Source organism: Chlamydomonas reinhardtii, chromosome 17, assembly GCF_000002595.2.
Source record: "Chlamydomonas reinhardtii strain CC-503 cw92 mt+ chromosome 17, whole genome shotgun sequence".
Classification (NCBI taxonomy): domain Eukaryota; kingdom Viridiplantae; phylum Chlorophyta; class Chlorophyceae; order Chlamydomonadales; family Chlamydomonadaceae; genus Chlamydomonas; species Chlamydomonas reinhardtii.
This window is the reverse complement of record NC_057020.1, coordinates 3,830,125-3,856,762: the sequence shown is the minus strand read 5'-3', so window position 1 is coordinate 3,856,762 and position 26,638 is coordinate 3,830,125. Positions and strand designations below refer to the sequence as shown.

The 26,638-nt window shown below is 63.0% G+C and overlaps 6 protein-coding genes across 6 annotated transcripts; 3 read left to right on the top strand and 3 right to left on the bottom strand.

Moving 5' to 3' along the window:
- Window positions 1-33: 33 nt before the first annotated feature.
- CHLRE_17g728200v5 (uncharacterized protein) lies at window positions 34-3,409 on the top strand. The gene is made up of 7 exons (XM_001697219.2): window positions 34-304; window positions 403-449; window positions 581-842; window positions 1,056-1,156; window positions 1,374-1,497; window positions 2,464-2,700; window positions 2,979-3,409. The coding sequence occupies exons 1-7, from the start codon at window positions 116-118 to the stop codon at window positions 3,276-3,278; spliced, it is 1,260 nt and encodes a 419-aa protein (XP_001697271.2). The 5' UTR covers window positions 34-115; the 3' UTR covers window positions 3,279-3,409.
- Window positions 3,410-3,411: 2 nt separating this feature from the next.
- Window positions 3,412-5,623, bottom strand: CHLRE_17g728150v5 (uncharacterized protein). Its single transcript, XM_001697123.2, has 2 exons — window positions 5,008-5,623; window positions 3,412-4,518 (listed from the first exon to the last, which is right to left on the bottom strand). Exons 1-2 carry the CDS (start codon window positions 5,410-5,412, stop codon window positions 4,315-4,317), a joined length of 609 nt encoding a protein of 202 aa, XP_001697175.1. The 5' UTR covers window positions 5,413-5,623; the 3' UTR covers window positions 3,412-4,314.
- Window positions 5,624-5,753: 130 nt separating this feature from the next.
- Window positions 5,754-10,854, top strand: CHLRE_17g728100v5 (uncharacterized protein). Its single transcript, XM_001697218.2, has 11 exons — window positions 5,754-6,063; window positions 6,225-6,279; window positions 6,434-6,628; window positions 7,005-7,068; window positions 7,507-7,631; window positions 8,073-8,153; window positions 8,348-8,466; window positions 8,771-8,939; window positions 9,139-9,225; window positions 9,534-9,607; window positions 10,000-10,854. The coding sequence occupies exons 1-11, from the start codon at window positions 5,825-5,827 to the stop codon at window positions 10,223-10,225; spliced, it is 1,434 nt and encodes a 477-aa protein (XP_001697270.2). The 5' UTR covers window positions 5,754-5,824; the 3' UTR covers window positions 10,226-10,854.
- Window positions 10,855-11,643: 789 nt separating this feature from the next.
- CHLRE_17g728050v5 (uncharacterized protein) lies at window positions 11,644-14,081 on the top strand. Its single transcript, XM_043072378.1, has 2 exons — window positions 11,644-12,406; window positions 13,404-14,081. The coding sequence occupies exon 1, from the start codon at window positions 11,849-11,851 to the stop codon at window positions 12,401-12,403; it is 555 nt and encodes a 184-aa protein (XP_042914837.1). The 5' UTR covers window positions 11,644-11,848; the 3' UTR covers window positions 12,404-12,406; window positions 13,404-14,081.
- Window positions 14,082-14,701: 620 nt separating this feature from the next.
- Window positions 14,702-16,043, bottom strand: CHLRE_17g728000v5 (uncharacterized protein). Its single transcript, XM_043072377.1, has 3 exons — window positions 16,006-16,043; window positions 15,599-15,694; window positions 14,702-15,450 (listed from the first exon to the last, which is right to left on the bottom strand). The coding sequence occupies exons 1-3, from the start codon at window positions 16,025-16,027 to the stop codon at window positions 15,206-15,208; spliced, it is 363 nt and encodes a 120-aa protein (XP_042914836.1). The 5' UTR covers window positions 16,028-16,043; the 3' UTR covers window positions 14,702-15,205.
- Window positions 16,044-16,089: 46 nt separating this feature from the next.
- CHLRE_17g727950v5 (uncharacterized protein) lies at window positions 16,090-26,283 on the bottom strand. Its single transcript, XM_043072376.1, has 22 exons — window positions 25,950-26,283; window positions 25,660-25,770; window positions 25,262-25,367; window positions 24,747-24,864; window positions 24,374-24,551; window positions 23,873-24,007; window positions 23,418-23,580; window positions 22,995-23,145; window positions 22,346-22,558; window positions 21,935-22,027; window positions 21,587-21,717; window positions 21,198-21,267; window positions 20,852-20,976; window positions 20,317-20,449; window positions 19,764-19,937; window positions 19,355-19,481; window positions 18,802-18,888; window positions 18,416-18,555; window positions 18,036-18,122; window positions 17,727-17,802; window positions 17,238-17,540; window positions 16,090-17,049 (listed from the first exon to the last, which is right to left on the bottom strand). The coding sequence occupies exons 1-22, from the start codon at window positions 26,040-26,042 to the stop codon at window positions 16,759-16,761; spliced, it is 3,105 nt and encodes a 1,034-aa protein (XP_042914835.1). The 5' UTR covers window positions 26,043-26,283; the 3' UTR covers window positions 16,090-16,758.
- Between the last annotated feature and the right edge of the window lie 355 nt (window positions 26,284-26,638).

Sequence of the window (26,638 nt, the reverse complement as noted above, 5' to 3'; positions counted from 1 at the left end):
TGGCTTGCCCTGGTCACCTTCTTTTATATTCGTGTATCGTTATAAGCCGACGAGTCTGGGAAAACAACAGAAATTAAGGGCTCCAGGCCGCCTTTAGACCAAGCGCCGGGCGAAAATGGGGCGAGACCTCCCGCAGCGGACAACGCGCGGCCGGCGCATGGCCGCGCAGTTAGACGAGGAGGAGGACGCTGCCGATAACGATTTCTGGAACCAGGAATTCTTCAAGGAAGAGGCAGTCGATGACGATTACAAGACCGAGTCCGAGCCTGAGGACATTATCGATTCTGACTTCGACGAGGAAGAGGTGAGCATTTGAATATACCAAGACCTTGTGCATGCACAGAAGGACGCGCAGCCGGGATCGTTCGACCTAATGGCTGCGCCCCTTGCTCAAATTTGCAGGAGGCAGAAAACGATGATGAGGTGGAGGTTCGGGATGACGAACCGCGGTGAGTGGGGCGCAAAGGACAGCGGCACCCCTGCGCTGACTCGTTGTTTCCGTGCCTGCTGCGCTGCCCCCGACCCACCGCCTGATCGCGATATCCCTGCCCTCGTGCCCTGCCCTTGGCCCGTTGCGCAGGAAGAAAATGATGAAGCCGCCGGGTCGACCCCCAAAGCCCAAGGCAAAGCCGAAGCCCAAGGTCAAGAAGGAGGAGAGCGAGGGTGACGAGGAGGACGAGGAGGCAGGTGACGAGGACGACGAGGGCGAGGATGGCAACACGCGGCCAGCCAAGAAGCCTAAGATCCCGCGGGAGCCGATCATCTACATCGCACCTACACTGCGCCGGTCCACCGTGGCCAAGGTGGCTGAGGCGGAGATCGAGCGGCAGTACAAAGCCAAGGTGAGTGGGAGGTAGGGCCCGGTGTGCCGGGGTCGGTTAGGCGGGGCGCGGCTTCACAAGCTTTCAGCTTCCCAGCAACAAGCCAGGGGGGGAAGAGGCTCGACCGCCGGCTCCGCCGGCTCTGTTTGCGCAACTGCCCATTTCCCGTGCTTCTTGCGGCACAGGCGCTCTGACACACCCCACCCTTCCCTCTCATCCTGTGCAATCCCGCAGCCCGCTCGAAAGCCGCGCGCCAAGAACAACTCGGACTGGCGGCCGCTCACTCAGCAGGAGCTGCTGGCAGAGGCGGCGCTGAACGAGATTGAGAACACTCGGTGAGGCCGGTGGATCTCGAGAGCCGGAGAGCACCCAGCCCGCACCTGGGCTAGCTAGACCGTCGCGCGTGGCCCTGCACTTGCGCCGCTGGACCGCATCCATCCACCCCTCATGACTCGCGCCTTGTTGTCTGGTCTGTTTCTCTTCTTCCTGCCATCGCGTTTTTAATTAATCCTCATGCATTCCCTACAACTCCTCTTTTGGCCCAACCCCCAGGTCGCTGAAGATGCTCTTAGCCCGCGAGGAGGAGACCAAGCGCAAGGCGCAGGTGGTCAAGAAGAAGAACAGTGGGCCCAGCGTCAAGTGGCGGTCGCGCAAGGGCGCGGACGGCGAGGAGCACGTGAGTCGATGTCGGGCAGGGGCGGAGGGATCCGAGGGCAGGGGACAGAGGCAGCGGGTGTGGGTGGTCGGGGAGCGGGAGGATCGCTGGAAGGACACGACATGACCACGCATGCAAGGGGAAGGGATGCATGCCGTCGCACCACTGACGGGCCAGAGGGCAGCGCTAGCACTGGCTGTGTCTCCGGCGATGAAGAAGCACAGGATCCTGAGACTCGTTCGCTGAGGATCAAACTTTTTTCCCTTTCGTCTGAGCCGAGGCCAGCCAATGAAGTCATGCATGCCTTCGCACGATCATTTGCAAGCGTACACAAGCATGCTCACGCTCTCAGGCATGCGAACCACACCAACATGCATCGTGGCATGTCGCGTTGCACTTATGGTTGGTGCCTGCGCGGTGGGCAGATCACACTGGCGGATGATGACATTTTCCAAACAGCTTGATAGTAGATCCCGAGCGGCTTCGGCCCGTTGATGACAAGTTTGGGTTTTTGTGACGCCACTCTGCTCGCCTTCCTGGCACTGCACGTATCACGCACGAGCACACCCACGATGGCGTGAAACGTTCGTGAGACACGCATGAGACAAAGAAGAAGCACAGGACCTGAGATTCACCTCTGTGAGGATCAAACTTTTTTCCCTTTCGTCTGAGTCTCATTAGCGTTACCCACAAAGCGTGTCGGGGTTCGGGATCTCCGCTTCCCAGGGCACATTATCCGAGACCAAGAAGAAGCACAGGACCTGAGATTCACCTCTGTGAGGATCAAACTTTTTCCCTTTCGTCTGAGTCTCATTAGCGTACCCGCCAAGCGTGTTGGTTTGGATGCACTCAGTTTGTTACATCTACATTATTCGAGACCAAGAAGAAGCACAGGACCTGAGATTCACCTCTGTGAGGATCAAACTTTTTCCCTTTCGTCTGAGTCTCACCCCTTCTTCCCTCCCTCCCTCCTGCACCTCCACACAGACGACGCTGGAGCTTGTGAACGCCATCGTGCCGCCGCGCTGGATGCAGCCTAGCCGTGCGCCGCCGCCGCCCCACCCGCCCATCTGCTTCGTGACTGGCCTGCCGGCGCGCTACGTGGACCCGCAGACGCGCAGCCATCTCGCCAACACGCTGGCCTTCAAGCGGCTGCGGGGCGGCGCGGGGCCCTTGGCGCCGGCGCTGCAGCAGCAGCTGGTGTTGCACCACCACATGGAGCAGGTAGGCTGCGGGTGACGATGGGTGTGGAGGAGGTAGGGATTGAGTAGCGGGGATTTGTTTGGGCCCTGAGTTGGAACGCCAGGCGACTCGGCGCGGGTTAGCATGGAACTGCCCGTGCGGTAGGAAGCATGCCATATTCGATTGGCCAGTCGCGCAACCATGCTTGGTGATTGTGAAGTATAGTTCATGCTTGGTGATTGTGAAGTATAGTTGTGCAGTACAAGAGAATGTTCGCGATGACTGACTGGCACGCTCCAACACTCTTATCCCGCGTGCAGGCGGCGCGCCAGCAACAGCTCGATGTGGACCCGACGGCGGCGCGGGTGGGCACCGGCGCGGTATCGGTGCTGGCGCCCGTGGGCCCGCATGCAGCCCTCATGGAGGCGAGGCGCGCGCAGCAGCAGCGGCGGGAGGCGCTGGCGGAGCAGGCTCGGGCAGCGGCCGCCACGGCCAAGGGGCAAGGCCCCGGCGGCGCGGCTGCTGGCGCTGGGTCACCCCTGGACCCCCCGCCGGCCATGCCCACAACTGACCTCATGGCGCTGCTGGTAGATGTGCACCGATCGCTCGCGGCGGCATAATGCATGGTGTGGTCGCGCATGACGTTGCTGTGCGAGCGGTTGCAAGCGGTTGAGGCTGCTGGTGCTCAAGCCAGTATGTATGTTCTACGTTGTACCAATTCTTCCCAAACCAAATGAACTCAATCCTGATGTAGCGGTATACGTGTTCCATTTTTTCGGCGTGGGCAAATGCCAATGGCCGTAGACTAGACAGCTTTTGCAGATTTGCACTGTGTGGTTCCATTGCTCGGCTGAGCCACGCGCCCCAACTTTCCACGCACACACCCGATGCATCCCATACGCATCCCGGTCACACTTCTAGCGTGACACGGAAGCCGCATCTCCAACCGGTGCCGCTCTGCGACAAGCGCTGGCTGCACAACGTGCACATGCTGCCGGTATGCTATCGGTCGTTCTACATCTGGCCAACCGTGTCGTGCAATGAACTCGTGCACGTGTTTCATTATGAAGTGCTCTTTCATCTCATTTGTTTTGAACAGATTGCCGGCACATACAACGGCCTCGTCGTGAGCTTTCAAACACGCATGTAAGCCACGGCCATTATCAACTCACTCCACTCGGCGGCGATGCCTCCACTCGGCGGCGATGCAAACCACTTCACCACAGCCCCCTTGCTTTGTCGTGGCACCAACGGTCAGCCCAGCGCCCGCAACGACAGCCCAGCCGCCAATCAATAAGCTACGAGCCCCCAACAGCACAACCGACCACGCCACGCAGTACAGCACCAGCAAGAACCTCCAATGGCCCGCCACGGACCCGCCATGTCATTCCTCTGTTCCGAGTCGCCAGCCGTTGCCCTTGCACAGCTAGCAGCCCCATGCGTCCCCACCCGTTCACCGCGGCTGCGGCATGCATCCACGGGCTCGCCTGCCTGCCCACTCCTCAACGCTCCCGGTCCTGGCCGCCACGTCAAGTCCTCTGCCGGGCCCCCATACGGTATGCCGCCGAGCCGCTCCGCTATTCCCACAAGGTCGCTCGCCTCGACCCCCGCTCCGCGCCTCCCCCTTGCCAGCAGCCTCCGCAGCTGCCACTCCGCTCACATGAAGCGGCAGCAGCTGTTGGTCTGTCGCGCCCGCTTGTAGAACATCTGGCTAGCCAGGCTGAGGTCGTTGGACTTGTCCACCAGCGCATCCAGCTTCTCGCCGCGTTTGAGCACGCTGTCAATGGTCTGGTGCAGGATGATCTTGGTCTCGTCCAGGTCCTTTTGGATCTTGGCGATCTTGTCCGCTTGCGTGTGGTCCTGTGGGAGGCAGGTTGGGAGAAGTTGGGAAGGGTTGAGAAGGGCATGCAACATCGGGGCCGTGCAAGGGAGGAGGTGCACGGCAAGGTATCGGTACATTCTGTGGGTTGGGTAGGGAGCGGCGCGAAGGCCGGGTCGGCGCAAGCGCGCCTGCAGGGGCTCATGGCTGCTGCTGCCAGCCCATATCATCAGAGCTCCAGACCCTGTGACGCCTGCCTAACCCGTAAGGCGTAAGGCTCGGCCCAGCAACACAGCCACTTTCGCGTCGCGCCACAACCCGGATACGCACTCGCGCCCTCCACGCTACCAACCTGATGCTACTCGTGACTACCCCGTGCGGACCCCAGCATTCCTGAGCCTCGACAACTTTTACGCAAGCGCCCATGCAATATGCCGGCACCCGAGCCACCCAGCCCCAAAGACTCGAAACTTGCACTAAGCACGCCCTTCCGCTCCCGCCCTCCCCATCTCCGCCCACCTCCCACCTACCTGGTACTTGGTCAGCGCGGCCTCCAGCAGCGGGTTCGCCAGCGTGCTATCCGCCTCCAGTGTCCGCCAGCTGTCGTCGTTCGCATGCTGCTGCATGAAATCGTCCAGCACCTTGCCGATGACCGAGAAGGCCGCTGTGGTGGGGTACTCCCCGTCCGCCACTACGATGCCGGCAACGCCGTTGTCCTTCACGTGCACGTGACACAGGTACTCCTCGTTCTTCACGGTTTGTCGCATGCCCGGCGCCGTGCGCTGCGTGATAGTTCGCGCGATGAACATGATGCCCTCGCGGACAGCTCCGCGCTGGAAGTACCCGAAGTTTGACACGTCCACCGCCATTCCAATAAAAGCTGGCGGCGTGGCATCGCCCTTGTAGGTAAGCAGGCCCACGCCTACAAGCTTCATTTGCTCTGGTTCAGGAAGGAAGGTGCCTGGGCCTGGGGTTAACGAAGGGTCGCAGGAGCTTGGGTGGGACTGTCAAATTGTAAAGCCAACTTAACGCTTGTGCCGGGTTAGGTCTGTGCAGAAATTAAGGGCAGTAGCACTAGTCGCGAAATAGCGGGGGCCTGGCGCTGGGTATTATATGTATTGTCCAGTAACAAGCGTCTGCTACTGCATCCAGTACAGCTATTGCGTTAGTTAAGCGGTCCGGGTCCAAGTGGCTCGTTCGCCGCTCATCCCACAATGGCCCGCCGCGCCTGCACCCAAAACCCTGGTGTTCATTCTTATGAAGGATATGCATCTGACATTAGGATTTTGTCGTGCACGGTGAATTGCTAGGCACATCGGCAGTCGAACAGAATCGACACTTCTTTTGATGGTCACCAAATCGACCTTGGCAGCGCTCGCGCTGCTCGCCGCCCTCGCGGCGGTGACAGCGGTTCCGACGAAGGAGACTCTCACGCCTTCGCTGCTGCTGTCGCGCGCCCAGGCGATTCAGAACTGGCTGGTGGAGACCCGCCGCACGCTCCACAAGCTGCCCGAGCCGGGCTTCCAGGAGTTTAAGACGCACAGCGCCATCCGGCGCGTTCTGGAGGCGCACAACATCCCTTACAAGTAAGCGGGGGATGTTCAAAGGAGGTCAGCGCATGGCGCAAGCCCATGGGTGGCGGGAAGGGTTTAAGCCAACCACTACGCGCGCGTGTGCCTTCCCACCATGGCAGCACGCCCACCGCCACTCCCAGCACCGCCCAAACCCCAACACCGCACCCCGGCAGGTTCCCGTACGGCAAGACTGGCATTGTGGCCTTCATTGGAGAGGGCAAGCCCGTGGTGCGTCCGGGGGCCGGGGCTGCGAGAGGATAGCGGGAACAGGGGGAGGTGGCGCCACAGCGCCACAGTCCTGACTGCCCAGCTGCTGCACCCGCACCACACGCCTCGCGCCCATGCCGCGACCCACCCATCCCTCCACCCTTGTGCCCGGCAGGTGGGCCTGCGCACGGACATGGACGGGTTGCCCATCCACGAGCCAGCGGGCGGCTCGGGCGGCGCCGGCGGCTTCCAGAGCGAGAACGAGGGCTGGATGCATGCGTGCGGCCACGACGCGCACATGACAATGGCGCTGGGGGCGGCCAAGCTGCTCAAGGCGGCCAAGGACGCGGGGGAGCTGCCGCCCGGCACGGTGCGTGTGTGCGGCTGTACGGGCGGGATGCGGGCGGAGTGTAGTCCGGGTGGGATGGAGAGTTGACTCCAATCTAAGTATGGTACCCAGGGTTGGGGTCATTCCGGAACCCAAGGAAAACCAGGGGGTGGTCTTCCCAGGCTTGAGTCTTGAGAGCTTGAGCTTGTGTGGGTTCCGTGCGCAGGGTAGGGCAAGTGGGTGATGTAAGTTGTCGGGGGCGCTAGGCCGGGTGCGGAGCAGGGGGTTGGCCTTAGCCCAGTGCTGGGGGCAACGCGGCGCGAACGCATGCGGGCAGCTCCACCAGTTGCAATCATGCTTGCAATATGGTTATAACCTCTTCCTCTCAAAAATGCTTCCTCGTGCTCTGGCACCTCAGGTGAACATCGTGTTCCAGCCAGCTGAGGAGGGCGGCGCCGGCGGCGACGTCATGATCCAGGAGGGTGGGTGCTGCTGCTGCTGCTGCTGCTGCTGAGTACTGCTGCTGGGTGCTGCTGCTGGGCACTACTGCTGGGTACTGCTCCTGGGCATGGCACTAGCCTGTTGTGGAGGAGGAGGCTCGTGGCCAGGTCCAATCCAGGGTCAGGGGCGCGGGTGGGGATGCGCCGATTGGCCGGTGGGCCTGTTTGTGGTGTGCCGAGCGGGCAGGGTAAGGCAGGCGGGCGTTGGCTTGCGGTTGCGTGAAGGTGCACAGTTCTTGCCACCATCAACTGCCAAACGTGTGTTACGAGCCACACATGGAGAAGGCGGGACACGCAGGACCTTAACGACGGGGTATCATCCTCTGCGGCGTTCCTCGCACCCGTTGCGGCCCCACCACACTCCTTACCGAAACATGACCTAACTTGGCACCACCCCACCCCACCCCAACCCCCACACAGGCGCGGTGGACGACACGGACGCCATCTTCGGCATGCACGTGATGCCGCACCTGCCCTCCGGCACCGTACACAGCCGCGCCGGCACCATCATGGCCGGAGCGCTGTCCTTCCGCGTGGTCGTGCAGGTGTGCGTGTGTGTGTGTGTGTGTGTGTGTGTGTGTGTGTGTGTGTGTGTGTGTGGGATGTGGTGGTGTGTGTGTGTGTGTGGGGGGGGGGTGTGGGTGTGGGTGTGGGTGTGGGTGTGGGGGTGTGGGTGTGGGTGTGGGTGTCGCCTGGGTGGGTGTGTGGGTGTGTGAGTGTGTGGGTGTCGCCTGGGTGGGTGTGTGGGTGTGTGGGTGTCGCCTGTGAGGCGCAACGCACCCGCAGCGCCCTGCGTTTTAACGACCTGCTGGGCTTCTGTTGATAACATCGGTAGCGATGTAGGCGTACGTACACGGTCATCAGCAGGCTGGTGAGCCGGCCGTCACTGCTGCGACGCCCGTCTGCCATGCAATGCGCTTTGCCGCGCGCGCACGAACTGCATTCTCGCCTTTTTGTGCTCTGGCGGTGGTGTTGCTGTGGTGCAGGGCCGCGGCGGTCACGCGGCCATGCCGCACCTGAACGTCGACCCCGTGGTGGCAGCGGCAGGGCTCATGTCGGCACTACAGGTGAGTACCCGCGTGTGCATGTGTGTGTGTGTGTGGGGGGGGGGGGGGGTGTCTACAATTTCCATGGTTGCCTCGTGTGTGGTTCTGTGTGATCTCACTTCCACCACCATATGCCTGCACTCCGAGGCCGCACCAACACGTCTGCACCCCCTCCCTCCGCTGCTACTATTGCTGCCGCTGTTGCTGCCGCGCAGACGGTGGTGAGCCGCGAGACCTCGCCCCTGGGCTCGGGTGTGCTGAGCATCACCATGCTGCGGGCGGGTGACGCCTACAACGTCATCCCCGATGAGGTCATGTTCGGCGGCACCATCCGGTGAGGGGGCGAGGCATGCAGCGCGCGGAGCGCGGTGGTATGTTTGCACTGCAGAAGCGCAGGTTGGCTTGGGTGGGCAGGGCGGGCGGACGGAGGGATGGGTGCGTGGGAGAGTTCAGCAAGTGGAGTCCGAAAACTGCCTTTCTCTCGCGCTGTGCTTTTGCAAGATGCGCGCTCCTTCCTCAGCGTGCCCCACACACCTCCGGCCGGCGCTTCTCATGCATTGCAACTCGTTTGCCGGAACAATCAAGTGTATGTTTATGCACACTCTCACACTTGTTCTCAACCCACACTTCTCCATCAGCGGCCTGACGCACGAGCACCTCATGTTCATGAAGCGGCGCATCGAGGAGATGGCGCCCGCCATCGCCGCCGGGTACAGCTGCAACGCGACCGTTGACTGGCGGTTGGACGAGCAGCCGTACTACCCGCCAACCGTCAACGACGAGAGCATGGCGGCGTTTGCGCTCAAGGTGAGCCGTTGACGCGCCAAACCGTACCTGTAGGAGCACGTCGCTCCGTGCGACACCGCTGCGCTGTGTGGTGTCGGTGTGACACCCCACCACAGCCGCCTTCACACCACCGCCACCACCAGCGCCACCAACAACGCCGCGACAGCTCGGCGCCAGTCCCACTGTCCCACCACCTCCCGACCTACTGCTGCCACTGCAGACCGCCGCGAAGCTGTTTGGCCCCGAGGCCGCCCAGATCGCCGAGCCGCTCATGACGGGCGAAGACTTTGCGTTCTTCTGCCGCAAGGTGCGTGCATGGATGAAGAATGGTAACCGGCCCGGGTCATCTGCGCCGTGTGGTGCGGGGGCCCTGCGTGATGGAGAGACGTGGCGTGTCTCTTGTACTGCAACTCTTCTCCCTGAAGCGCGCTGGGGCTGCTGCCCCAAACGACTAACTTCATTCCGCTCGGAAACTGACGTGCCGTTAATTTATTTGCCTTTGCCCGCCCGCCTGCCTTTACTCCTTTACGTACGTGTACGTACGCTTTGACCACCTCCCTCCTGAGTGCCTGCTGTCTTGCGCCTGTCTTCCCGCCCGCCCGCCTGCGGCTCCAGATCCCCTGCGCGCTATCGTTTCTGGGCATCCGCAACGAGAGCGCCGGCTCCGTGCACGCACTGCACAGCCCCAAGTGAGCCAGTACCGGTAGCAATTTGGGAGCGGTCAGAGTGAGGGGTTGCAAAGATTGGTACACAGGAGTGCAGCGAAGTAGACAGCAGCAGGCGCAGGGGTGCGCGGTTATACGGGGACGGGGTGGGGTCGCTTGGTGTTGTTGGTCTGCGGTCATATGTATAGCTTTACACCAGGGGCTCAATGGCAGCGGGGTCAGCTTGCGGCCGTGGACAGTGGGGAGACAGCGAAGCGTGGAAGCCATTATTGAGCCTACTCGATGGACAGTCTCAGACGGGCGCAAGGGAGGAAACAACGGTGGAATGAACGGTGGCAGGGGCAAAGCCCCCATGCCGGCCACATCCGCACCCAAAACACACATTCCCACCTCACCCGGCTCACCCACACGCACAGGTTCACCCTGGACGAGTCGGTGCTGTACAAGGGCGCGGCCATGCACGTCACCACGGCTGTGGACTTCCTGCGCGCCTTCGCGGTGGAGGCACTGGAGGGACAGGAGGCCGGGCAGGCGCAGGAGAGCAAGGCCCCGGCTGTGGCGGCGGCTGGCGGGAATGGCGCGGCTGAAGCTGCGGCGGCGGATAACGACGAGGAGGAGTACGAGGAGCCGAAGGACTTGTGAGAGCAATTGTTGCAATCGCATATCTCTGATAGATAGGTGGCACGGGACTGTTTACTCGAGGTTAGCTGGCGCTGTCTGAGGCCGCCGCCTCAGACAGTCAGATCTAAATTGCGGCTGGGTGGGTGCCGTGAGTGCGCGCGAACACTGATTCAGATTTGCCTGGCACGGCTGTGGGTTACTGTGTGGTGCACCAGATGCACCTACCATTGGTGTGCGATGGGACAGTAATAAGGCACGTTGGTGAAGCCCCGTAGGGTGCAGCTGATTCCCAGACACCAGCAACGGCAAGGCAGGAACGCGCGGCTGGTCGAACGCCGGAATTACTGTACCGGCACGCCTGCTGGCTGGCTGGGAGGACCTGCCACATGCTGCCGTGGCTGCGGCGGAGGGCACACGAATCGCACTTGTTGCACCGTGGCTTGCATGGCCCGGGGTTGGAAACGGTTGGCACGTTTGGCTGTGTCCAAGGCTGCGTCGATTCCGCGGCGTAGGGGATACTTGGTGCCAGTGGTGCCACATACGGCACCAGGCCTTGGTCAAGGTTGTCTTCTCAAGGCGTCTTAAGGCACATCTCAGGTTTCAGAGGGGCTTGGGGAACACGCACTTCCGGTCTGTAACGCCAAGCAAATCACCAAGTCACGGTCACGAACTCTCTCGGGCAACCGTGCTCATGCCTTGGGTTATGCCCGGCAGGCGGGAAGAAAGAAGCAACTCGACCTAGCCGACTAACAGTACCGCAACCCCTTCGATTCCTGTAAACATGGCGTACATACCCCTTCGCATCGCACACACATACGTCAAATTAGCAACTACCCTGTCACCTTCACACAAGTACACATACAGGTACAGACACGCCGGACGTGACTTGCGTTTGTGACTTGCGATGTCTGCCCTAACGAAAGCCCCCATTCACACGGGACAGCCTGTAATACGCTTCTGTTGCGTGTAGATGATGTATTGTGCGGCTGGGGTGTGCGATGGGACAGGGTTTAGGCAGGTTGGCGAGGTCCCGTAGGGTGCAGCTGACGCCCATACCCGAAGTGCGGCTGATGTCGAGTGCTGAAGCCTGGCGAGGTCCATGCCTTGCGCGCAAGCCTGCGCCGCATAGGATTCCGGCATTTGACATTGCGCATCATGTGCATTAAGTTCGGTCGCGCCCGGCGGCGGGCCGAAACGCGCCAAAGAACGGGCACTTCACGCCACGGTACGTACGGTTTGGAAGGGGTCGCCGTGGGTCGCGTACCGGCAAAGCGCCCATTTTGAGCCCTACGCGCCGCCCTGGGCCGCCCCGCCCCCATAAAACAGGTTAGCGGGAACATAGCTTACTTGTTGCCGCCAACGCAGCCAACGGCAGCCCACATGCCACAGTTGCATAAAAATAGTGGACATTTGGCGGAAGAACGTATGATTGTAAAAATACGGTACGCGTAAAGGCCATCAAGGTATTGAGGCCGCAAGAAAGAGCGCAGTCGACTTGCGTCATTACCTCGGAGAATGGGGTCTACGGTCGCGAGTCTTCTTTAGTTAGCCCGGGCCGGCACAGCTTGTGTAGGATGTCCATAATAGCACATTCAGGGTCACAGCGAGAGTCAGAGAACTGCAGTTTCCCTAAAAACCAGTGCCATGGGGTCGAGCTGCCTTGAACAATCGCTGGCGGAGAACGTGCAGATGAACGAGGCCGTTCAGGCTCTGCAGCTCAAGGTGGAGGGCCTGCAGCAGTCCGTTCTGGAATTGAAGCAACAGCATGAGGACTCACAGGAGTTGGTGCTGCTTGGGCAACTGGTCTGCGTGCTCGACGACATCGTGCGCAAACAAGTGATGGGCCCTAACTTCCCGGTGGCGAGCCTCGCCGAAATCCAGGACTACGTTGAGGACGGGTTTGCCAGTAAGGAGGGCACGCGGAAGTGGGGCAAGTTCGTCACCCGCCTCGAGGAGCAGGGCCTCAGCGTGAAGAAGGTCGTGACGGCATCCATTCCATTTCGCCGGCAGCGCTTCTCGGTGGCTCACGTAACGATGGAGGAGCGGGCGTCGGTCACGATGGCACAGATGCGGGAGTGGGCTTCAGGGCGGAACCTGCAGCCCATGGTGGAGACCATCCTCAAGGTCGTCCTATCGCCTCTGACGCGTGAGGGCCAGCCGCTGCTTCCGCGCAGCGACATCAACGACCTGTTTGCCTAGCAGGTGGGATGGTTGTACGGGGCAGGGGCACTACGGATGGTGTAGTCGTGAGCCTGGCACGTGGTGGCATGGGGCACGTAAGCGGACTGCGTATTGACGTGAAACAGCCAGAGTACCAGTCCGTACCTGCGTCACTGGCCACGCCACCCTAGAACCTCTTCTGCCGGTCCACGCCAGCTCACCACGCCATCCTTCTGCATCCTGTTGCTTGTGGTCCAGGGTTCTCCAGCCAGGAGCAATCCAGGACTTTTTAGGGGGTAGGGCAAAAAGCGCAGGAGATTTTTTGGGGATCCCTCCTGCGGAGCAGGAGGGATTAGGCCCCCGCCAGGGGGCCGCTCCTGGCACGGGTAGGAGGGCCTGGCGGGCCCTCCTCCTGGCTGCCAGGAGCATTTCAGGCTAAGACCATAGGTGCACTCCTGCACCCTAAGCAAGGGCCCGAGGGGTCGAGGTGTCCCCATCGACAAGAACGCATTCCCCAGCAAACACGCATTCCTCAACAAAACATGCATGTTATTATGGGGTTTGGGGGGCTGATTTTCGCGAAATTTCCCGGGCTAGGGAAGAAGCCCGGGCTAGGAGGGTGGTGACCTGACGCTGGCGCAGGAGGGTGGTGACCTGACGCTGGCGCAGGAGTTGGACCTGAAGGAACTGGGCTGGGGGTTCTGAAGGTATACGTGGCTGTACGTGGTGGCGGAAGGGAAGCGCACGTAACAAGACTGAAAATTTACATACAGGAGTAGCTGGGGCAAGCGCTCCTGGCGCGCAGGAGATTTTAGGGCCCCCGCAGGGGGCCCTTCCTGGCAGCGCCAGGAAGGGGATCGGGGCGTGCTTCATACATGGCAGGGGTTTTTAGAAAGCCCGTGTATAACCCTGTTGTGGTCATGGCCCCCGCCCACGTGTCGCCAGATAGATGCTTTGGGGTTTGGGGCAGGGAGATAGATGGGTAAGGCGCCACCTGCTGACCACTTGTGCGTGTACGGTACGCACGCGTCGCATGCAGGTCGGCACGTACTCAAGAGAAGGCGCCGGGCGATAGCGCGTCGCGAGGCAACCGGGAGCTCAGGTGCTGGAACGGTGCTTCAGTCATATGCTTGTCTTCACTGGTTGCGACCGTTGCAGCGGTGAGGGCAAAGCTCAGCTGCAAGTACACGCGCCCAGCCGGCAAGTACAATCCCATGTGGGGGCCGTGTCGGGTGGGGGTGTGAGGGCGGCGGCAAGGCGACTGCCTTGCGTGGAAGGCAGACCCTTAAGTTAGCGAAGTGTGTGGGAGGCAACCGCCGGGGCATCATTGATTGCCGAACGGTTTCAGAAGAGCAAACGAAAGCATGACATGGACCCAATGGACGCACATTAACGTCAACGCAAGGATGGGCACGTACACGAGCCCACTTGAAGAGATGGTTGAGAGGGCAAGGATGATGAAGGACTGCAACATGCTGAATGGCTAGGCGGCGGGCAGTTTGTCCGCAGAAAGGGCATGAGTCTGTTGATCGCTACATGGCAACCCAGGCAGCTAGCGCTGAAAGCCTCGTCGGTACGCGTGCACGCTGTGCCTGTCAACTTGCATGTAGGCTTGGCTGGTGTGCTCCGGTCGGCATCAGGTGGCAGCGCTCTCCAGTCCGCCTGCCGTAGTGGGCAAGGCCGTAGTGCTCGGCTGACAGTAAACAAACGCGTGGCAGGCGGCTGTCCCATGTCGCTTTCTTGAGAAGATCAGCGGAGCCCGAAGCAATTAGCTAGTACATCGGCTTACGCTCGTGCAGCGATAGAATCAGTGCTCATCAACGGCCGGTGGAAGGGTCCCTCATATAGGTGGTCATAGGCTACACGCTTAAGATCAGGATGAGAGCTGCCTGCAAGCCACTCTCGCACATCCTTTATCCTCAGCGACAAGTCACAAGTGGGCCATACCGGGACACACCCATGCAAACCCATACCGCAGTACACCGGCTTGCCCCCTCCCCTCTGTCCCATTCAATCCCATTGCGCACAGTTGATTGCAAGGCCAGGTATGGCGGGAAGCTAGCTCCTGAGCCCATCTATCGGCTATGGGCTCATTCCCAATGTTCAAATCAGCGCGTAGCTGTCTGGGGGTGCGAGGGGAGGGATGCCCAGACTGTGCGGGGAGGCGCCGGTGAACACGAAGTGCGTTGGTATCGCCAAGGCGAGCGAGCCTGAGAGAGCGCGGGCGGGCGGGGCGGGGGTGGGGTTGTAGGTACCAGCCCAAACTAAACCGAACCCAGGGGGGGTGGGGGGGGCGGGGGCCCCGGGAGTTTGCACATGGTTTGCAAAATCGTCACCAAGAAATAAATTGTCACCACTCTATCTTGTGCCGTGTCTTGTGCCGTGACGACGACACGCCCAAGGAGGGCTCCTATGCCCATCTGCAGCCTCTGCGGCTCTGCCAGGGGCCACACTATCGCCGTCACTACTCGTCTACTCCCCAGGCGTGCGTAACGTACGGTATGTGCAATGTACGGTAGGTATGCCTAGTGCCAGCCTGCCAGTGCCAGTGCCAGGGCCGAGGCACCATTCGCTCCGCCGCTCCCACTGCCCCCCCAACAGCCTCCACACACACGTTTGTACGACAGGCAGTAGCCCGCCAGCCGCACCTCAGCAGGAGCCAATAACAAAGCACCGAGCTCGCCTGCCTCGCAATCACACAATCGCCTCCGTCCGAAGTCAACCCCATGCATAGAAGCCCTCCAGCGGCGGTGCTCTGGTCGGTGGGGATGAGGTCCAAAACGGTTGCGCCCGTCTCTGCTCTGAGCAGTTGCAGCATGCACGTGCCCGCCCAATGCCGGCTTAGCTCGGGCGTGGAGCGCTGTCCTGGCCGGCTTTGATCCCGACAAACACGCGCCTCATGTCCTCAAGCTTCGCGTCGATGTGCTCCACCTTGGCCTCGACCACCCCCAGCTTGGCCTTGACGCCCCCCACATCCTCCTTGACGGCCTCCACCTGTGCCTTGATGCCGCCCACCTCCGACTTAATGCCTCCCACATCGGCCGCGAGCGCGTCCAGCTTGGCGTCCATGCGCTCGAGGAGGCCGCCTGTATATGCAGAAGCAAAGGCAAGGCCCGTTATTGCTCCTGAGCTCTCGCACACAGCTGCATGGCGCAACGCGTTCTGGCGGAGTGGCGGACGCGACGGCAAGGCCAACCTGCTGGCTCTCATCAGTGCGTGCAGATGCCCTCTTACTGTTGTTCTTGATCCCGTTCATCACGTTTGCTGCCTTGGTCACGATGCAGACAGCCTCGCCCAGCACAGCATCCGTCACAGCCAAGTTGCCCGCAACTGCGGGCAGGGTGTACGGGGGACAGTTGGCAGGGACAGGGGTCGGGATTCAACTCTGTTGGGCAAGCCTTTGCCGTACTAGCTGATCAAGCCGGGCGCCACATCATCTGGTCGACCGTCGGGATATGACTACCAATTGAGTTTCGCGGCCACAAAGTGCCGAGTGGGAGTGACCCCACCCGCCCATCGTCATGTCCACATCGACGAAATTGGGGGTAGCAAGGTATTGGGGGTAGCAAAGTAGGGACAAACATTAAGCTGGCCACATAAGCTACGGTCGCATGCCGGTTATGGATGCCCTCGATACTCACTTCGCGACGCGTGGAGCTGCATGCAGTATCGCGCGCGTACACCGACGTCCGCTGTGCTCGTTATTCGGCCCGGTCCAGGCGCGGTGACAAAGTTGCTTACAGTAGGCATTGCGGGCACCATATCATCGGTAGCCATCCCCCTAGCAGAGTGAAAACCTGTGTTCTTCCTGAGGAAGCCAACGTGGGAAGCTAACAGCAGCGGGGTTTGTATGAAAGTAATGCGTGTATATTATCTGGAATAGGGCTCACGACCAATGCGCATGCGCTGCCATCGAGGCGGCCCCTGGACTCCCCATCGTGTGCTAGTGTGTTACACAGTATGTGGTCCCCGCAAAATCTGTCCTCAAAGCATACCATCCACATCACACACCTCCACAGTCCACAAGAGCGACACAAGCAGGCGCCCGAATCCTATCTACACCAATTCCACAACAGCCGCCCGCATCAGCCCGAGCCCACAGCAGCACGCAGACACCAACACACCGTATACCCGAGCCTTGAGACAACCCACAGAACGGCATACCCGTCGCAAGCCTGGCCTATTGCTCGGACGCCTACGCGCCCGCTTCCCCGCCTTGTTTGTGAGCTGCCGCACCTAACCTGCCCTTGCAGCTGCTGCCCTGCTGTCCTGAAGCCCTGCAGCGCCGTACGTGGTCTCTATCGCTACACCGAACACCCAAGCACCCCGCCCGCACTCCCCGCCTCTCACCGCGCTCGCCAACCCCGCCGCTCCCACCACGCCACGCCGCGGCCTCAGCCGTCGTACGTGAACGGCGCGGGCGGCGGCGGCTCGTCGCCGTCGCCGCCGGAGGCGGGCGCTGCAGCCGCCGGCTGCGCCGCCGCGGGGGCAGCGGCAGCTGCCGCCGGCGCCGCCGCGGCAGCGGCGGCGGGCGCTGCCGCTGCCGCCGCCGCGTCGCCCTGCGTGACCACCAGCTCCACCGGCTCTCCGGGCTGTGTGTCCCGCATCACCATGATGCCGGTGGCGGGGCCGCCGGCGCGCACCGGCTGCCAGCGGCCGGTGGCGGGCAGCGCCACAAAGCGCGCCTGCGCGGGGCGTAGGAAAAGGAAGAGAGGGTTCAGCAGGAGGCGAGAAGGACTCCTACAAGTGTGGGGTAAGGAAGGCAGTGAGCTGGTGTGACTGCGGGCATTTCCGTATCGGTGGCTTGTGGACTCAAAGACTCCACCGCACGTGACAACCATCCTCCTGGCCGTTACCCAACCAAGCAACTCACCTGTGCGGGTGTGACTCTTGCGGGGTTCTCCAGCGTGTAGCTGCTGGGCTCGGGCTCCTTCTTGTCCTTGCCCGCCGCCGCCTTGTCCTTGTCGCCGCCAGCCGCCGCCTCGTCCGTCTCCATCTTGTCGCCGCCCTCCGCCGCGGGCTTGGCGTCCGCCGCCTTGGCGTCGCCGGCAGCGGCGGCCCCGGAGGTGGAGGTGCCGGCGCCGCCGGTCGCCTTCTCCTTCTCCGCCGCCTTCTTGCGCTGCCGCTCTGCCGCCTTGGCGGTGGTGGAGAGAATGGCGGTGGGAACCTTGGCCTTCTGTGGTGAGGAATGGGAAGGCCCGGACACGTGCGTGCCGCGCACATTTGTTTCAGGGACTGTCACACCTGCGTTTGCTAAAGGACCAGCACATACAGGCACGGTAGTGCTGCTACTGGAAGCGCTGGCAGACGGTGGCTAGAGCCGCTCACTGCACGGGAGGCAGCGAACGTGCGCACCACTCACCGCCTCCTTGACCTCCGTGGTGAGCGGCGGCGGGTAGGCGAAGATGGACGGCTTGCAGTTGCACGAGAACGAGGTCCTGCAAATGTGGCGGTGGCGGACGGATAACATTCAGGAGGAGGACTGCACATTGGCAGCCCTCCAGACGCAGGCAGCACGGCACAGGAACCGACTCGGCCGGACCATAGACGAAGGCTACGCCGGATCACACGATGTGCCGGGTGCCCATGCAACCCACGCCTCCACGCACAAACCAACCCCAGCTCATGCCACCATGTAACGCTGCTAACGCCGCCGGTGCCGTACACTCACTTGGGCATCTTGAGGTCGGCGTTGAGCTCGATGAGGGCGCTGGGCGCGAAGGCCAGGCTCACGAAGTACAGCAGCGGGTACCAGTACCTGCGGACCCACAGCGCAGGTGGACACACACACACGCATTGTGCGCATTCGTTTCCTTAAAGCATCGTCGATAACACTCATACGCATGTGTACATCGTACACACACGGTTTTGGGGACAGGGCAGTGACAGGGAGAGGGACAGGGGCAGGATGGGACAAGATGTCACCCTGGCGGTTCGACACCCAACCACGCGCGCATACCGGCCCACCAGCGCTAGCAATCACCGCAGCGCTGCCACTAACCCTGGCACTGGCACTAACCCAAGCGCTGGCACCAGCAGTCCGGCACTCACCAGTACTGCGTGAACACGGCCAGGCCCACCAGGGAGGTGCGGCGGAAGTAGCCGGAGCGCGAGCGCAGGCCCACGGTCGCATTGCGGCCGCCCCCGTCCAGGATGCCGGCCGCGATGATGGCGCCCATCTTGCACATGACCTGAGAAACGCGACCCATGCGACATGAGTTGACTGGCGTATGCATAATTTCACGCGCGTCCATGCGCTTACACGCCACGTGTGTGGCGGTGCGGTGCGTACGCAATATGGTGCGTACGCAAATATGTAGCCAGGTTGTTTGATACCGCCGTATCCTCTAAACACGCATGGCCGATGAGGCCCGCTCCCCCCTCCCCTGTTCTGCACCTTCACTTCTAAATGAGTTATGAATGTACCCCCCTCTCACCTCCTCGTGCTTCTCGGTGATGAACTTGTCCAGGCGCTTGCGGAAGGGCGCCACACGGCTCTCCGGCTGCGCGATCAGCACCAGAGCCTGTGGCGGGGCAGCAGTGGCGGTGGTGGTGGTGTGCAGGGGTGAGGGAGGTGTGGCGGTTTGCAAAGATGGTACAGAGAAATGTAGCGAGGTAGACAGCAGGCCAGAGGTGAGGGAGGTGGTTAGTAGTAGGTAGTGCCCATGGTGCAGTGACGACCAGCTGGCGTCAGGGCGGCACCGCGCTTCGCCAAACAACAGCGTCAACCTGCGCCAGGCGCCAGCCCAAACATGCCTTCTCCTCCCTCTCCCCCTTTGCTTGCCGGTACGCACCCACTCCCTTCCGCCTGCTGCTTTGCCCGTTGTTCCCTGTTCCCGATGCTCTTACCAGTCTCCCGTTGCCTTAATCTCGCAACCCTCGACCTCCCTCCCCCAACACCGCTCCTCTGGCCCTTCCCCCGTCTCTGCTGCACCCCGACCCACCCCACCCCGCCCCGCCCTGTCCTCCCTCCCGCGCTCCTCCTCTCACCATGGCGATGAGGGCCCCCTGCCGCACGTAGTCCACGGGGTCTGTCAGCATGGGCTCCAGCAGGTTCAGCGCCTCCTTGAGGCCCGTGCCCGCGCAGGCCAGGCCCACAGCCATGGCGGCGCCGTAGCTGCGCAATGGCAGGCAGGAGGAGGAGGACGAGGAGCAGCACGGGGAGGAGCAGCAGGCAGTAGGCAGGGGAGGGGCAGATGGTGGGGATGAGGGCACGGTGAGCGTTTGTTTGAGTGCGTCGGGAGACGGGCGGGCTTGAAGAGCCGGCAGGCCGGCAACACACTTGCCGTCATCACCCGCCCTCCACACCACACGATCCCGCACGCCACCCCCTACACATCACAGCGCATGCACACAGCCCAGTGCCCACCCACCCATCCACTCATACCCCCGCGCTCACCGCACGTGCGGGTTGAACGACTCTGCCAGCAGTGCCACGATGCGCGGGCACTGCTGCGGCACGTTCATGAGCACAAAGCCCAGGCACAGCACGGCGGCGCGGCGCACGTCGTCCGCCACGTCCGACACGGCGAAGGACAGCAGCTTCTGCACCGCGCCGTTGTTGTCGGTGCCCCTGCGGGTTGGGCGGAGGCGAGGAGGGGGTGACATGATCATGATTAGTGACGGAACCGGGGGAGGTGATGTACCGGTACACGGTGGTGGTGGCGGTGGCGGCGGCGCAGGGGGATGGCTTTGTGTTGCGGCGTTGGCAGGCGGCTGCTGGGTGGCTTGCGCCGCGCTCTTCCCGCAGCTCAAGTCCGGCTGGCCGTTGTGTGTGCGCGCACCCTGCTTGTGCGGGCTTGAGAACCACCACCCTTGTCCCATCATGTCCCGCAACTCCCACAGCCCCTCCCTCCCTTCCTCGCCTCCCTCCCTCCCTCCCTCCCTCCCTCCCTCCCTCCCTGACCTCCTTCCTCCCCCGCTTCCCTCCCTCCCCGCCCTGTGCCGCTCACCTGTAGGCCATGCCGATGGCGTACATGCCGCCGTACCGGATGATGGGGTCGGCGTCCCGCGTCATCTGCTCAATCAGCGCCTCCGCCGCCTCCTCGCGGCCGTACTGCATCAGCGCCAGGCCCAGCGCCACGCCTGCAGGCAGCAGCAGGGGCGCGCGTGCGCGGGGTAGGCAAGTGCCAGGCATAGCTTAGGAGAAGCGATGGGGAGCGCATGGCGGGGCGGGGAGGGGGTGCTGGTGTAGCGGATGCGGCGGGTCATGCTGGCAGCATGCGTGCCAGCAGTCCACGCTGCCAGTCGTCGCGGCCAGGCTTCCCCTAGAGCTCGTGCGCGGTATGTGCACAGAGCATGCCGCTCCCTATCCAGTGTCGCGATGTCTCTCGCGCTAACTCATCCCTCCCAAACACCCGCAACCGCGCCTAGCCCAGTGACCAGCCCAGTGCCCAGCCTGGTCTAGCCCAGCACTTGCTGGCAGGGCGCTACCCGGTCGCTGCCTGTGGCTGTGCCTGCTAGTGGCCCTGCTGCGCACGCACGCACCGCGGATGATCTTCTCGTGCTGGGTGTCGTGCGCGTACGCCAGCGCCTCGCCCGCCACCCGCTCGCCGCCGCTGCCGCAGCACAGCAGGCCCAGCGCAATGCCCGCCGCCTCGCCGGCCACAGCGCTGCAGTGGGAACCCAACACATGCGACGGGCGGTTAGCATGTCGGTGAAGAGGCCGAGTGCATGTGTGCGCTACCCCAACTATGCAGCTGCTGCATCCCCACTCAACACCCAAAGCCACACCACCCAAGCCGCCTCCTCCTTCGCAGCTGCTGCATCCACTCTCACACAATTAAAGCCACACACCAAAGCCGCCCCCTCCTATCAACATCCCCACACCCACCTGTCGCTGTACAGCACGTTCTTCACGTCCTCCAGCGCCTCCTCGTCGTCCGTGCCCAGAGCCGCCAGGCCTGCAGCGTGTGCGGTGTGTTTCGTGTGCGTGTGATGTTTGTAGGTGTGTGAGTGGAGCCAGATGAAAGCTGGCGTTGCCAGAATGCATCAGTGCTTGTCGACCAGCGTCACGCACATACCAAGCGACTGATTGCGCACATGCCTGGGGCTGCGCTGCCTCTTTGGACACTGTGCTGCGCATGGCCCCCTGTCCCAGGCCCCCCCCCCGCTCCGCTAGTTGAGCTTGGTTTGGTCTAGTTTGGGCTCGTGTTTACAACGCCCCATGCCGCCGCCCCCCCCCCCCGCCCCGAGCGACAGCACCCTGTGGCCCCCGCTCACCCAGGCCCAGGCATGCGCCGTGCTGCGTGGTCTCGTTGCTGGTGCCGCGCAGGCTCTCCAGCAGGAAGGGCCGGATGTCGCCGCCGTGGTTGGCGTAGATCAGGCCCAGCGCGTACAGCGCGCCGCCCTCGCTGCGAGCGCGGAGGAGTGATCAAACAGAGGAGCGGAGCGCAAGGTCAGGAATTCGTTTGGGTTCGCGGGCTGGGGGTTGAAGGGTTGCAGCGCTGCGCATGCCTTGCGAGCGGCAACGGGTGGGCGCCTGCCGCAATCCGTTCTAGCCCGTCCGGTGTGGGGCTACATGCCTTCAGGCGCAACTGGTGGTGTCCACACACGCGCACACGCACGCACCTGTACGCGCTGCCGCCGGCGCCGCCGCCGGCAGCAGCGCCGGCCCGCGGCAGGTAGGGCGCCATGAGCGCGCGGCCCTGAGCCAGGTGGCCCCTGTGGTGAGGGGCGCGGCGCGAGTTAGCAGGCGGGTCCGGCGGCGCTGTCACTAATCGTTAGCGGTATACCCTGGCCCCCTGACCTCCATCCACCCAGCCAACCACCTACCGCCCCCGCCCTTTCTTCCCCAGCGAGGCTGTGGCACTGGGCCCCCCGTTTCCCACCCACCCCACCTGCGTACGTCGCCCAGCCCGTGCCTCTACCTATCGTGCCCACGCACCCACCCACCCACCCACCCACCCACACGATCCTGCTCTTCCTCACGACATGTCTAAGCCAATCCCCCCTCCCTTTTCCCTCTTCCCCCTGACCCGCCTGTGGATGACTCCCAGCGAGGCCGTGGCGCTGAACTTGGCCCAGTTGGTGGCCTTGGCCAGCCAGTCCAGGTTGGAGCGCAGGAAGGTGTCCACCGTGGTGCCGGCGTGCATCAGCGCGTTGGCGGCGATGGTGGCCGAGTGCGTCACGCTCACGCGCGCGTCCACGCTGCCCTTGATGTTCTTCAGCACCTGTAGGTCGGCCTTGTTGTGCCTGCGGGTGGTGCGGGTGGCGGGCGTGGCGGCGGGGGATGGTTATGATCACGGTTAGGTAAGGAGGACGCGCGGGGGCGGGGAGCCGTTCATGGGGGCCGTGCGCGTGCTTGAGTCGTAAGGGAGGGCGTGAAGCACGCGGTACGGCAGGCGCAGACGGGTGGGTGAGGGCAGGTGGGCTGGAGGGGCAGCGCGCGGCATGCCGCCCAAGGGCCGGCCGGCATTGCAACAGAGCCTTGTGGCCGAAGCGAGGCCGCCCAGGAGCGGGTTGTTGGTGCGGAGTGTTGCGCCATGCAGCGCTGAGCTTTCCGCCGACTTGTGCATGGAACCCTCGCCCCCTAGGTATTGATGCTTGCAACTGCCGCCTCTGCCTGTACTGCGCTAGTTTAGTTTGAACTGATACTCACAACCCCGCCCCTGCCCCGAAACCCACACACCTGTACAGGAAGTCCAGGTACAGGGCGATGGGCGTCTTGCCGGACAGGATGTCGCGCAGGCGGGCCAGACGCCCGGCGTGCGGGCCGGCGGGCGCGGCGGGCTCCGCGGCGGGCGCGGCGGCGGCGTCCGTGTCCATCGCGGCAGCGCCCTCTGCGGTGCGTCGCGAAGGAGAGGGGGGTTTAACCGTCGCTCGCTCGCATGCTCCAACACCACCAGCAGTCGGCAGTGATTGCGACACGTGCGAGATTGCGAAGATTGGCAGCGACATAGGCGCCGTGGCTGGTACCCGCGCAGCGTGCGCTAACCCGCGATCGCATGTCCCATACTGGCAATCGCGCCAAAAGGAGACCCTCCAAAACACCTGCCCCACCTACCCCATCCACCCTCCAAGCCCTTATGCCTGCCCCTCACCCCCTGCCCACCTGCAGGCGCCGCGGCGCCCTCCGCAGCCGGCGCAGCCACGGCCGCGGCCGGCGGCGCTGCGGCTCCCGGCACCTCCAGCCTGCTGCTGACGTCCGCCAGGAAGGACTGCAGCTCGTTCTCCACCAGGTCAAAGCCCACCTGGTAGGCCAGCAGCTCTTCGTCCTGAGGGGCGCGGGGTGTGGGGGTACGTTCATGATGAGGGGGAGGTTACTCCAGTCCCAACTAAACCAAAGGAGGTCGAGAGGAATACAGGAGCAGCAGGAGTGGCAGGCGTGGTGTTGACTGTGCCAGGTGTGTGTGATTTTTTTGAGCTCGTCAGTGGAGTCGCTTGGTAACAACGCGGAGCCCAGCCCTTGCTTCCTTACTTCCTCACACCCGCCCCGTCCCTCCCTGCCCACGCCACCTCCCACCCCGCCGCCTCCCAAATCCCTCCCCTGCCCCCCAGCCTGCGCACCTCGCTGCCGGTGATGAGCCTGCTGAGGATCTTGGCCACCTCGGGCGCGTCATCCAGGAACATGAGGCACTGGCAGATGTCCACCCAGTCCGGGCTCTCCACCGTCTCGTACAGCCGGATCACCAGGCGCAGCACCTGCACGCCCGGGCAGGTGAGGTAGGCCAGGCAGGCCAGGCAGGGGAGGGGAGGGGAGGGGAAGGCAGAGAGGGGCCGTCAGCACGGTGGGATACAATGCTCGGAACTGGGTCTATGCGAAGAGCAACCAGACGAACGACCACCCACCCCCGCACACACGCGTGTCCGCGGCACTAGCACCCTCCACCCATCTACCACCGCCATCCATCCCCCGCCACCACGCTCCACCATCTATCTCGCCCCCTCCTCTTTCCCGCCTCCGCCCTCGCTCCCTCCCCCCTTCCTCCCCCCTCCCTCCCCGCCCCCCCCTCCCTCCCCCCTTCCTCCCTCCCCGCTTCCCCCTCCCCGCCTCCCGCCCTTCCCCACCTGCTGCCTGAACTCGCGGCTGATGATGAGCTGCTGGCACACACGCAGCGCGTACTTGAGCACGCGCGTGCGGGCCTCGCCGGCGGGGGCGCGCAGGATGGCTCCCTCCAGCCGGTCCAGGCGCCGGCCCTCCAGACACACGCCAATGGCCTGCTCGTACTGCCCCGCAGCCAGGCACCTGATGCGTGGAGAAGAAAGTATGAGAAATAGTGTGAGAGGCAGTGTGAGGTGTACGGGGAGGAAGGAGAAGGAATGGTATGGCACCGGCACTCGCGCCCCGCTCGTTGCCGCCCGTACCCGTCCCCAATCGCGTCGTTTATTTCACTGTCACTGTCACCACTGTCACCCCACCGCCACCGCGCCGCGAGCTCACTTGTCCAGCATGCGCTCCACAATGGCTGTCAGGCGCGGGTCCACCGCCGCCTCCGCCTCCTCGCCGCGCGCCTCAGCCGCCTTCACGCGCTTCTCAAAGTACTGGTCCAGGCAGCGGGCTGTGGGCGAAGGAGGGCAGGAGGATCAGGAGGGCAAGGAGGGGGAGAGCGATGGGGCCATCCGTGCGGGTTGCAAATACACGCGTCCTCACGCCATATGCATGCATTTTATCCACCGGCACGACTGCTTAGCACCCTTTGCCGCACGAAGCTCTCCGCCCCGCCGCATTCCGTGTGCTTGCCCCAGCCTTTTCATACCGCAATTGTACTGCGACCCAGCCTCTGTCCGGCACGCGGCAGCCTTCACCCTGTCCCTCACCATCGCCCGCTTCCCGCCGCCCGCAACCGCACCCCCACACCCATCCACCCACCCGCGCCTGCACCTCCAACCCCAGCACCCGCTACGCCGGTGCGCCCCCGCTCCCTCGGTGCGCCCAGCCGCGCGGCCTGCTCTCACCAACTAGCGTGGTGACGTACTCGGACTGCTCCTCCACGTCGAACAGGCTGCCCGCCCCCAGCGCGTAGTTAAGCGCGTCATCCAGCTCGCCCAGGTGGTAAAATACCTGTGTGTGGCATGTGTGTCCAGTTGTGTGGTGTTGGATTGAGCGCCGTATGGTGTTTTGTCCTGTAGCCTGATCGCACCGTGCCTGCCCGGCGTCAGGCAGGAAGGCGCCGTGGGACGGCAGTGCCCGCGACCTGCTAAGGCTATCCCCACCCACGACCTGCAACCGGGTTGAGACACCCCTGCCCTCCGCGTCGCGCCGCGAGTCTGGCACAGCCCCCCGCCGCTGCTCTCGTGCTTCACGCGCAGCGTAATCCGCAGCCCGCCGTCCTCCGATGGGGCCCACGCCGCACCTTGGAGGCAACCAGGGCCGCGAGCTCCCGGTGTGCGAAGTCGTCATCCTCGTACAGGGCCTCCACGCTCCCGATAGACCCCGAAATTTGGAACCAGTAGTCATGGACAACCTATAAGTGCGCCGAGAAAGCGACAACACAGTCGGCAGCGGCCCCAGGGCAAAGCGCGCGAGAGCGTCCATAGCCCGAGAGGCAGATGCGCCAGCCCCACGGCAAAAGCAGTGTTTCCTGGAGACCAGATCTATACGCCAAGCCAGCTGAATGTGGGCGTGGTCCTGTTCGCGGTCTACCTTGTTCAGGTGCGTGAGGGCATGCTGCTTGAGATCGTCGTTCTCCTCCGCCAGCAAGGACAGGAGCCCTGCCGCGCTGGACACGGCAGGCATTGTGTGAAACGAAAGGCAGCTAACGGCGTAGGCCTAGGGTGTTCCCGGACAGGCAGCGAGCAAGGAACGAATCGTTTCAAGCGTATACTCTCGTAAATTATGCTGCTGCAATGCCAACACGTTTTAATAGCGCAAATGCAGTAAATTATTTGTGACAACTTGCAAATGACCGCCGAGGAACGGACCGGGCCGAATTACAAGAGGACCAGCTTTCTTCCCGGGGGCTTCTGACCACAGCCGCATAATTCAAACACTTTGACTTGCATATTCATATACATCGCATTAGAAGGACTGCAGCGTGCCAGGCAGGACCTGGCCTTACCCCAGCACGCCCCCTGTGCCGCCTGTGCCTGCCTGTTGCTTTGGCCGCCCAGCTGCCTTCAGGGATGCCTCACCATTTGTCATCTGACACCCCGCCTTGGTTGTCTCAGCATGGGTGTTCGCTGACACTGTCAGACCGACTGGTGATGCCCTGAGTATCTTACAGGGCTGGCACGCTTGCTCGGCGCTGTTCGTGCCATCCCGCTCCTCAGGCTACGCGAGCGGAGACTTCGCCACAGGGGCTAGCAGACTATCTATGCACCACAAGCCTCATC